At 48.8% G+C, this 12,109-nt stretch overlaps 1 protein-coding gene across 3 annotated transcripts in view; it reads right to left on the bottom strand.

The window, feature by feature from the left end:
- Window positions 1-12,109, bottom strand: part of TRIO (trio Rho guanine nucleotide exchange factor) — a 4,034,553-nt gene that overhangs the window by 1,450,550 nt on the left and 2,571,894 nt on the right. For all 3 annotated transcript variants that reach the window (XM_078687660.1, XM_078687659.1, XM_078687661.1), the window contains exon 45: window positions 3,740-3,817. In XM_078687660.1, the coding sequence (XP_078543786.1) occupies window positions 3,740-3,817 (78 nt within the window). The remainder of the gene's footprint in view (window positions 1-3,739; window positions 3,818-12,109) is intronic.

The raw sequence follows: 12,109 nt of genomic DNA on the forward strand, positions 1-12,109 counted from the left end.
GGGCATCCAGCAGCTTTCAGGGCCGATCCCGCAAAGCCTTTGGGTTCACGGCTGGGAACTCGGAGCACGACTTCGGTCATGATCGCGCTCCATACAACAGAGGCACATGAGGTGCGGATCTGTCAAGGACATCATCCTGTGGCAGGGACCACAGGGCTTGAAGCCGGACCTACGCTGGGACAACCCCGTCGAAACCAGGAGTCTACGACTCAAAATAGACATCGACAAAAAGTTAAAAAAAGTTAGCCAAAAAGTGGCTGAAATAGCTCTCTGGATATGAGATAGGCTGGCATGGAAAAAGAAAAAACGGACGTCAGCCACATGGGCAGTGTCTATGTGTGTCCCACTACGTCATACTAACACCCACAACAGATGTGGAGCCAACCGACGTCACCTAACGACTCGCAAGGGTACTGCTGAAGAAAAATTCTCCTGGGGAACCTGGGGGAAATTCTAGGATAAGGAATCTACAACTAACAGTCTGTATCAGATGCACTTTGATTTCCTATTCGGAGGAACTGAACTCAGGTCATTAGGGTTTTCCTTGCTGGTAGACAACTTTATAAATAAGCTTTCAGGCATAGGATGACATATATGGAGCGCGGACAACGCTCCATGGTGACCTGGAATCTTCTGACAAAATTAGCAAAATCTTCTCCTCAAAGGCTTTACCTGCTGAGGAGTCAATGAGGGCTAGGAAAAATTGGGACACATTAGCTCCAACTGTGGAATGCATTCAGAATTGGACGATGGTGGTGGAGCTGAATCCTTAGAACACTGACTGCACAACCTCTCCCTGGATCAGGAGCGGCAGGAAGTGGAGAATGCTCACTTGGATTTTTTGTGCTTGCTTCTAGACTTGTGTAGGAAGCTGGCTTAGTATATGGTGCACCCGCACTAATCCAGACAACCCTTGCGAGGATTTTAGTGGTCTTAGACAATCATAGAAATATCTCTAAGTGGTAGCTGTGGAAAGCAGCCTTCAGGCTTAGTCCAGAAGGAGTGTAAAGCAGCTTGTGTTACCAGTACTAATCACATATACAAAAAACCCACATCTGAATGACAAAAAAACACCTCAAACTCAATGCGCTCAAATCAGACTTAATCCTAATCTCCACAACACAAGGACACAGTGACACAGAAAACTGGATGAAACACTTAACAGCCTTCAACTGCAAACCTTGCATTATTTTTTCCACAAGATCACTGGTAATAATACTCAACAAGAATCTCACCATGAGTTAACACAAGCACAGCCACCAGAGGAACCAACATTCTCAGAAAACTAAAACCCTTCTTCATAGACGACAACCTAAAAACTGCAGTTCAAGCTCTAGTTATACCCAGAATAGACACACCGGACCTTCAACGAGAACTGACAACATTTATGATCTCCTGTTGGCTACTCATATCCATGTGACTAGTTCTCTCCTTTTCTTTTGATGTAACATTTGTAAAGTGGTCTGATACCCTCAACAATCTAGTTTGCGCTATATAAAACTTTATAAATAAATAAATATAGTGTAGGTTAAGTGAAAAAGTACCACACAGTGTAGGTATAAAACTATTTATTATAAACACTCAGTAACACATTGGTAAATCTCCTACCCGGAGAGATAATCACAATTCAAACAATACTTCAATAATAAACAGGTATGTAGCACAAATACATACACAGTGGTCTCCAGGGGGAGACCAAACCAGATACTAATAAAGTGGAATGCAAACTGCAACCAATGTCGAGACTGGAACCAGAAGACTTAGAAGAGCTGGAGACCCAAGGAACCACCTAAGATAAGTACCCAGGAACCCGACGGAGGCCGTGCACAGAGTGGAGTTACAACTGCATACACCATACAAGTCAATGGGGAAGTTGCAGTTGCAGTTTCCAAGAAGAAGGACTCTTCCCAGAGGACACTGAAGTCCGTAGGACGTCAGGAGCAGCAGACTCATCAGCTTAGTTGCGGTGTCTGCAGATGTAGGGGAGTGACTCCTCTTCTCCAAGGGTGATTTCTGCGGGTGTCTTTGATGCCCACAGGCCTGGAAAAGAACCTGGACGGAGCACAAGCACAGAATACGCAGAAGACTGGCAAGAAGACGAAACCAGGAGCAGCAGGAGTATTCCAGATGCGGTCTCAGTTCCCACAGAGAAATCTAACGAAGTCCAACACGCCCAGACTGTTGAAGATGAAGTGACTTAGGATCTGAATCTTGGCCAACGAAGAATCTGAAGAGCCACCCACAGGTAAGCCCTTAAGTACCCAAATGGAAAGGGTTGAGACGATTCAGGGGTCCCTCCCACAGGAGAGGCTAGACAGATGGGATAATCATCCCATGTCCTTTGTCCAGTTTTGTTCCAGAGCTGGAGCCAACAGCTCCCTGAACTGGTTCCAACTGGAGTATGCAAGGAGGGCATCAAATGTGCCCTTCAAAGCACTCTAGTGGCGCAGGCAAGCGCCCCCACCCCAGCCCAATACACTAAGACCTGTCTAGTGTACTGTCTACACCTCCATGTGACAGGAAACCTATAGTTCTACCTTCTCCTGCTCGAGCCTGGCTCAGCAGCAGGAGGGCAGAATCGTCTTTGTAGACAGCAGCATTAGCTTGCTGTTAGACCCTGAAAGGCTGGTACCAGGAATACAAGGGCACCCTATGGGTGCCCCCCCAGTACATGGGATCATACTTCCAACACTGGAAGAAGTGTTGGGGTAGGAGTCCAACATGTTTGATACCAAATATTGACCGGTTTTGGTGCAGCCAATATAAAGTTAGACATTTTGTAATTGACTTGATGTTCACTATATGTAGAAAATGCATGACCACACTTACTAAGCCTATAGAATGGAATCATAGGTTTGTAGGGGGTGCCCTGCTCTAGCAGGGCAACCTCACACTGATAACCAAGCACCTTGCCGTCAGGATTGAAAAGGCCTACCTTAGGGGTGACTTATAGGTTTTAAGTGCAGTGACCTCAGATATAAGGAAACGTACATCTAGCACCATCTCACACAGGCCTCAATGGCAGACCTTTAATCACAGTTTGAGTAGTCTCTAATGGATGGCATAATACATTCTGCAGTCCATGGAAGACCCCTGATGTACCTATGCCCTGGGTACCTTAGTACCATATACTAGGGACTTGTCCAATTTAGGGAGAGAGCACAGTGACAGGGGTCCTGATTAGCAGGATCCCAGTCAGACTAGCCAGGAAACAGAAGGACACCAGCAGAAAGTGGGGGTGACCATAAAAGCAGATTCTACTTGCCTACAACTTGTTTTTTTACTTCATCTGGAACTTACCCGGCGAATGTACTCTGGACCAGCAATGAAACTTGGATGGGGAGAGTGCCTGGGATTTAGTTCATAAACAATATCGCTTCTTGTGTTTTCTGACCTACAGCTTTGGTTGATGCTCTCTCCTAGTCCATAAAGGAGATCTTGTCACAGAAATCTGAGCATGCTTGGAGGTTAAGTACAAAAGGCAGATGACAACCTCATCCTTTTCTAACATCAGTTTCCATCAGGTGCGGCATGGTTTAAAGGCGGTATGTTACCTTAACACTGAAAAGGTGAGGAATATGTGATTACAAGTACTAATCAGAATTTTCACCTACAGATAATATGGGACAATTTTGCTTTATATTTTTTAAAATGATGCATTCAAACCCATTTCAGAAAAGGCAAGCCTGGTCTTAGAAAAACATTTTTGTGAATTGGAAAAATCCCATTTACAACTTACATCGAATCCTTGTAGCCGTCCAACATTCATCATATCATTACACCGTTTGGGTATGACGGACATAACATCCAAAGCTCTCTGAAGAAAACAAAGGGTGAATACCAACCATTATTCAGAACTTTTTGATAAGGCTATGCAATTTTTACATTTGTTTGTCATCTGTACACGGTGATGTCAACATAGAAGGATAATACAGCTTCAATTATTCATTTTTTAATAGAAACTTAGGTAATTAGTTAAAACACCTTCTAAATGGGATCCAGAACATTTGAAAGCCAAGCATTCCAAAATAAGCCATACATTTCCAAAAGCAACTAAATAGTTTTTGGAACTCATAGAATGATTAATCCCCAGGTGGAGACCTCCGCTCAGCCCGTGGAGATTTGCCTCCTAGGCATTCCGCTGAGAACGCGGAGTAGGCAAATCTCCACACACTCTCAGCGGAGCAGAGTTGGTAAGCCCACGCCTCCACCCCCTATATTAACAATTAATTCTACATGACTTCAAATTAAATTAAAAACACTGACCTGGCATGCGGCATCTCCGGGCTGCCCTCCTCCTCCTCCTCGTCTATGTAATTCTTTGAGAAAACTGTGCATGCGCGTACGCCTGCGCAATCGCATTTCTCGACAAGAAATGCGGATGCACGTGTGCGCCCATGTGCAGTTATTTCAAAGAATTACCCAGAAGGCGAGGAAGAGGAGGAGGGTAGCCCGGGTACGCTGCATGCCAGGTAAGTGGTTTTCATTTAATTTTAAGTCATGTAGAAACAAAAGTTACTACCTGTGTAACGATATATCTGTAAGAGACATTAGTTAGTGATAGATTCCTTACCTTAGAATATCCCCCGGCGTCAGACTGGATCCGGAAACTTTTCGCTAGCAGTACCTCTGCGCATCGGTAGGTGGCGTTGTGCGGCTCCGCGTCCGTCGCTGGTGTCGTAAGCGCACATTCGGGACTGGAGCCCTCGGAGCCATGGCCAGACATTTGGAACATGACCGGGAGTCATGGTCGACCTCCAGACAGTAGAGACAGACGCCATGGGGGTCGGCCACCGACATCGTACGACAACAGGCCCCGCAGGATTTAAACATAGGCATCCCTACGTGGCACCAGGAGTCAAAGACTCAAAAGAAGTAGAGACAATAGTCTCAAAAAAGTTAGTCTAAATTTTACACACAAAAAAAAGTTAGTCAAAAGGTGACTAGGATAGGTGCTCTAACCGGATCTGCACTGGCTGCCACGGAAAAAGAAAGAACTGACGTCTGCGTGCATGGGTGGCACCTAAGTAGTCTTCGTGATTTCATCTCGGCGCTTACGACGCCAGAAACGGACGCTGAGTCACACGATGCTACCTACAGACGCGCAGGGGTACTTTCCCGATCCAGTCTGACGCCTGGGGATATTCTAAGGTAAGGAATCTATCACTAACGTGTCTCTTTCAGATTTAATTGTAAATATAAGAGGGGTGGAGGCAGGTGACGTAGCATAGCGGAGGTCCACAGAGTTTGTTTGCAACTCTGTGGACCGCCGCGTAGCCCCACTGCGCCGACTACGCCCGGGGTTACAAATGATTAGATTTTGGGAAAAATATAGTTCCATAACTTGAAGAAGAAAATACAGTCAGCAAAGGTGAAGATGAAAGGCTTGCTCTAATTTATAAATACTTAGACGTTTTGACATCACCCTCCCGCTTCATGCCTTCAATGCTTCAGAGCCAGAGGGATTGGAATATAAAGAAATGTGTCCCTAATGAACTTTAGATTCTTAGGAGACTGGGCTCAGCACTATAAGCCTGGTAACGCTTGGGGTGTGCTTTGATCAAGGCAATTCCCCTCAATCTCATAAGACAAACGCAGAGTCTATGGGGAAGAACCCATTGTGAGCCACTGATTTTAGAAAGAAAGTTTGAGCTGTACATTAATTTTATTCAACAATGGGGTAACTACGTCACTTGATTAGAAGGTGCATTTCCCTCACAGATCACCATTGAGTCTGTAATGGGCTCACCTGTGGCAGGTTGGGACGGCCACTGGATGATGCAGAGCAGAAGTCTACATCCTGAAAATCTTATCTGGGTATGGGAGGGGACCCTCCAGGTTGGTGACTAAAAGACATAGTGGAAAAATCAAGACTGCATAAAAAAATAGTAGCCTTATTTAACACCTGATTGAGTCTGGAATATTATCGAATCCATAGACAAGATGAGGTAGCAAAAGGTCAGACAATTCTAAAATACATTAAGGAATTGTGCTTTGCAAACTTTGACAAAGTAGTGATGATGGTCAGAAGAAAACAGACAACAGTAGTTGACCCACACAAAGTAACCACATCAAAACCTGAAAACTAAAATCAACTATGAAAAATATATAAAGTATTACGCTGCAGAACAAATTGTGAAAACGTCATGTGGAAGAAGCAGCAGCAGTAAACTCTCTGCAGCCTACAAACGCCAGTGCTGGGCTCTTCCTTTGCTACATTTTTCAACTTTACAGACTTTACTCACCATTAGTTAATTATTTTTAAAATAAAACCTTGGATTTACAGCATCTCTAAGGAGGAGGACGGAGAGGCATGCATAACGTAAGATATTATAAAATCGCCTTTGACAAGAGCGAAAACTATCAGAGGAGTTGGCAACAGAGCAAGACATAGATAGTTGAAAAATGCACATTCTTTTTAATTTTTCCATTCTGTAATACAAGTCATTACCTCGGAGTTTTACAAGGTCAGCTGGTGTACAGATTAACGCAGACTTATGTTCCTTCGAAGTACAGAAGTCAGCTTCTCACAAAAATTCATTAAGATACCCTGATCCACATCCAGTAGATGAAATCTTTATCAGAATATACAGGAATATGGACTTGCCATAGTCTGTTCAAAACCGGATGTCAAACTACTCCTGGCCCAAAGTAGGCTTTGAATCATGCCAGTACCATATTCTAAAATGCCTCCCAGGGATCCTCACACAGGATTTTTGGGGCTTGTTAACACAGTACTGTGTTCATGGCGAATTAGGACTCCAAAATTTGGGTCAGAGAACTTGGGATTCTTCTTCTTTGAATCTGTCAATCTCTTCCAGATAATTCATTGGCTTGGATAAAAAGCAGTTACAGTCAGTGGCTGCTTTCCTACAATGTTTTTGTGGGGTGTCAAGGTTTACTCCTAATGACAAGGCTCTTGACACTAACTTTGAGCTTTTTGTGGCTGTTACCATAACAACTGTTCTTGAAGTTAAACCAGTGGGTTCAAACTGAAAAACAGGAATAATAGGAGTACTGCAATGAATATTGTAAGGGAGTAATTGATTGTTTGAAGACTTGGGCAACAGATCTATAATTATCTTTTCGTTTCTTGACTTTTCTGACTGACTTAAAATAATTTGAGTTGTATTGTTGAACTCTAAGTGAACCGACTAATACCTGTTTAGGAAAATCAAAACAAGGAGGAGCTAGGAAGGCAGCTGGAGGCATAAAAAGCTTGGGAGTTCCACTAGGTATTTCCACAATGTTAGAAATGGGATCCCTGGTTGGCTGAGGCTTACGCCAAAGCCAGGCGGAGACCACCACTCTAGTCAGGGCAAGGGAGTTACACGCCAAAGATAACCCCTTCTCACCCCCTTGGAAGCTTGGCACGAGCAGTCAGGCTTATCCCGGTGGCCTTGTGTAAAGCATTTGCGCAAACACAAAGCAACATCTCAGGCACACTACAAAAGGAACTCCACACAAGGTTATATAAAAAAATAGTCTTTGTATTCTCATAACACATTAGAATAGTAAACACATAACATATCATAAACATACAACCAGTAATCACTGGTAACGGCTGTACTCAGCATCAGCATAAGTTACTCACTTGTGTAACGATATATCTGTAATAGACATTAGTTAGTGATAGATTCCTTACCTTAGAATAACCCCAGGCGTCAGGCTGGATTCGTAAAGTTTTTCTGCTTAGCAGTACCTCTGCACGCCAGTTGGTGGCGTCCTGCGGCTCCGCGTCCGTCACTGGCATCGTAGGCGCCAAGATGACGCCACGGAGAGTACTTAGGCGCCAACCCTGCGCACTGACGTCAGTTCTGTACGCAACTATTCCACGCCGAAGCGCAGAGCCATGCAAGAGACTGACAATTGGTGCATAAAACTAGGGCCCTAAAAGGGGATGACATTAACACTAGTAATGAGTTCACAGAACAGGGAGGATGGGTGGGGCGGTAAGGAATCTATCACTAACTAATGTCTCTTACAGATGAACAAGTTACTTACCTTCGGTAACGATATATCTGTAAGAAACAGTAGTTAGTATTAGATTCCTTACCTTAGAATATCCCCAGGCGTCAGTCTGGATCCGGAAACTTTTGCGTAGCAGTACCCCTGCGCGTCGGTAGGCGTCGTCTGCAGGCGTCCCCTGCGGCTCCGCGTCCGTCGTCGTGCGCCGTGATGACGTCGCTGGAGTATATAGACGCCGCCTCCGCGCGATGACGTCAGTTCTTTGCACACAGCTTTTCCGCGCCAGAACACGCAGAGCCATGTGAGAACTAACACTGGTGCCATTTGAAACTAGGGCCCTGAAAGGGATGTCCTTAACCCTAGGTATCAGTTCGCAGAACGGGGAGGATGGGTGGGGCGGTAAGGAATCTAATACTAACTACTGTTTCTTACAGATATATCGTTACCGAAGGTAAGTAACTTGTTCATCTGAAAGAAACAGGTTAGTATTAGATTCCTTACCTTAGAATAGATACCCCAGCAATACCAACCCCGGTGGTGGGTCTGCGAACCAATACAAACCTACACCAGAAAGTCCTGGAGGATCGAACGGCCAAAGAAGCCATCCCTCCGGACTTGACTGTCCAGGCAGTAGTGCCTCGCAAAGGTGTGCAGCGAGGCCCACGTAGCCGCCTGGCAAATGTCCTGCAAAGGGACTCCCCGGCCCAGGGCAGTAGTAGCCGCCGTGGCCCGAGTGGAATGGGCCCTCAGCCCAACAGGAGGCTCCTTCCGAGCCAAAGAGTAGCATGCTTTGATGCACAGGACGACCCACCGAGAGATGGTTCGTTTCTGTACCGCCCTTCCCTTCTTCTCACCCACGTAGCCAACAAACAGTTGGTCATCCACCCGGAACTGGCGTGTGCGATCCATATAAAATGAAAGCGCACGTTTTGGGTCCAGACGATGGAGCCGCTCTTCATCCTTTGAAGGATGCGGAGGCGGGAAGAAGGAGGGTAAGGTGATGGACTGCCCGATGTGAAAAGCAGAAACTACTTTGGGCAGGAAAGAAGGCCTAGTCCTAAGAACCACCTTGTCAGGATGGACGGACAAGAAAGGAGGTTTAACAGAAAGAGCCTGGAGCTCACTCACTCTCCTGGCAGAGGTGATGGCAACCAGGAAGGCCGTCTTTAAAGTGAGAAGACGGAGAGGACAGGAATGAAGCGGCTCAAAGGGAGCACACATCAAGAATGTCAGAACCAGATTCAAGTCCCACTGAGGCATCACGAACGGAACAGGTGGGTACATGTGCGTGATGCCTTTCAAGAACCTCAGTACAATAGGGGACTTGAAGAAAGATGGCTGATCAGGGAGCCTTAAGAAGGCGGAAAGGGCAGAAAGGTAGCCCTTGATAGTGCCCAGAGCAGAGCCCTGCTGGGCAAGAGAAAGAAGGAAGAGGAGAACCTCGGAAAGAGGGGCAGAAAGGGGATCCACAGCCTTTGCTGTGCACCATGCCACAAATCTGTTCCACCGGCAGGCGTATACCGACTTTGTGGAGGGACGCCTGGCTGCCAGAATCACATCACAGACTTCAGGAGGCAAGTCGAATGGCCTCAACTGTCGCCGCTCAATCTCCACGCATGGAGGTGGAGGCTGGACAGGTTCGGGTGGAGGACCGTCCCCTGCTGCTGCGACAGAAGGTCCTCCTGAAGGGGCAGGCGGATCGAGGGACCGACTGACATGCTGAGTAGCTCGGGATACCAGTATCTTCGAGCCCAGTCCGGAGCCACAAGGATAACTTGGGCCCGGTCGCGCCTGATCTTCTTCAGCACTCTGGGCAGAAGTGGTATAGGCGGAAAGGCGTACAACAGACCGCAGCTCCACTCGCGCCGAAAGGCGTCGCCGAGCGAGTGCCGTCTTGGAAACTCCAACGCGCAGAACTGATGACATTGCGCGTTCTCTTCTGTGGCGAATAGATCTAACCACGGCTCTCCCCATTGCTGAAAGAGGCCGTTCGCCACGTCCGAGTTCAGACGCCATTCGTGATCCACCGAGCAACGACGGCTGAGTTCGTCCGCCCTGGCGTTCAGAGAACCTGCCAGGTGTTGAACCGTCAGAGTCACACCCTGACGTTCCAGCCATTGCCAGAGGCGCAGAGCCTCCTGGCAAAGGGTCCACGACCCCACTCCACCTTGTTTGTTGCAGTACCACATGGCGGTGGTGTTGTCCGTGAACACCTGCACCACACTCCTGTTGACAAAGGGGAGGAATGCCTTCAGTGCTAGGCGAATCGCCCGCAGCTCCAACAGGTTGATATGGAGCCAGGACTCCGCCGGAGACCAGATGCCTCTGATCTCCGCCTCTCCCAAGTGGTTACCCCAGCCCTGGAGGGACGCATCCGTCACAACCACGTGCTCCGGTTGGGGAAGGGAGAGGGATCTGCCTCTGACCCAATCGCGGTCCGTAAGCCACCACTGCAACTGTCTCGCAGTGCCCTCCGAGATCAGGACATGGTCGGATAGGTTGCCCTGATGCTGGGCCCACTGAAACTTCAGGTCCCACTGCAGAGCCCGCATCCGCCACCTGGCGTGATGCACCAGTAGGATGCAGGAGGCCATCAGCCCCAGAAGCCGTAGCGTCAACCTGACCGAAACCCGGGATAACGGCTGAAAGATGGGAATCAGAGCCTGAATATCCCGAACCCGCCGTTCCGGAGGATAAACCCGAAACTGCGCCGAGTTGAGAACCGCTCCGATGAAAAGGAGCTTTTGAGAGGGACACAGGTGTGATTTCGGCACATTGATGGAAAACCCCAGCTCGTGCAGGAGGTCTGCCGTCATCTGAAGGTGGTGGACGACTGTTTGGGGCGAGCCCGCCTTCAACAACCAGTCGTCGAGGTAGGGGAAGACTGAAACCCCTAACCGGCGCAGATGAGCTGCGACCACCGCCATCACTTTCGTGAACACCCGTGGGGCGCTGGTAAGGCCGAATGGGAGCACGATAAACTGAAAGTGCTCCCGGCCTACCGTGAACCGCAGGTAACGCCGGTGGGCCGGCAGGACGGGGATGTGAAAATACACATCCTGCAAGTCCAACGCTACCATCCAGTCTTGTGGGTCTAGAGCAGCCAAGACCTGAGCCAAAGTCAACATCTTGAACTTCTCCTTCCGGAGGAAGCCGTTGACGTCCCTTAGGTCCAAGATAGGACGGAGGCCTCCTTTGTCCTTCTTGGGCACCAGAAAGTAGTGGGAGTAGCAACCACACCCTACTTCTGGCCCAGGAACGCGCTCGATGGCCCCCTTGGCCAAGAGGGCCGTAACTTCCTCCTGCAGAAGTGTCAAGTGGTCCCCCGACACACGGTGGTTCTGCGGAGGCATGGCTGGAGGAGTGGACTCGAAGGGGAGGGAGTAGCCCCTTCGGACGAGCTGCAGCACCCACCTGTCCGATGTAATCGCGCGCCAGCGGGAGTGGTGATGGCGAACCCTGCCACCCACTGGCGTCACGTGAGCCGAAAGCTCGGACTAGGAAGATTTGGAGGCTGCAGCGGGGGGAGGTGTAGACTGACCTCGCCGCTGCCCTCTACCGCCACCACGGCGGAATCCACGGCCGCCACCGCGCTGGGGAGCGTTCTGCGGCGCGTGGCTGGCAGCACGTGTGGGACCGCCCCTTCCTTGGCCACGAAAGGGGCGAAACGAACCCGTTTGCTGGCGCTGGGTCGAAAGACCCAAGGACTTGGCCGTGACCCTGGAGTCCTTGAAGCGCTCCAGCGCGTTGTCCGCCTTGTCACCGAACAGGCGACTGCCATCAAATGACATGTCCATGAGGGCATTCTGGACGTCCGGCGAGAAGTTGGCAGATCTCAGCCACGCATGGCGACGAATCGCCACCGTCGTGGACATAGCCCGTCCCAGCGAGTCGGTCGTGTCAAGACCACACCTGATCGAGTACCTCGCCGCGTCCCGGCCTTCAACCAAAGCCTGGTTGAGCTTGTCCCGCACTTCCTGCGGGCATTGCGGCAAACACTCCGCGACCGTATCCCACAGGGAGTGGGTGTAGCGGCCCAAAAGGCACGCGGTATTACAAGACCGCAGTCCAGCGCTCAAAGAGGAAAAGACCTTCTTGCCAAATTGGTCATACCGCTTTGACTCCCGATCGGGCGGGGCCG

The sequence above is a fragment of the Lissotriton helveticus genome, chromosome 4_1 (assembly GCF_964261635.1).
Source record: "Lissotriton helveticus chromosome 4_1, aLisHel1.1, whole genome shotgun sequence".
Classification (NCBI taxonomy): Eukaryota; Metazoa; Chordata; class Amphibia; order Caudata; family Salamandridae; genus Lissotriton; species Lissotriton helveticus.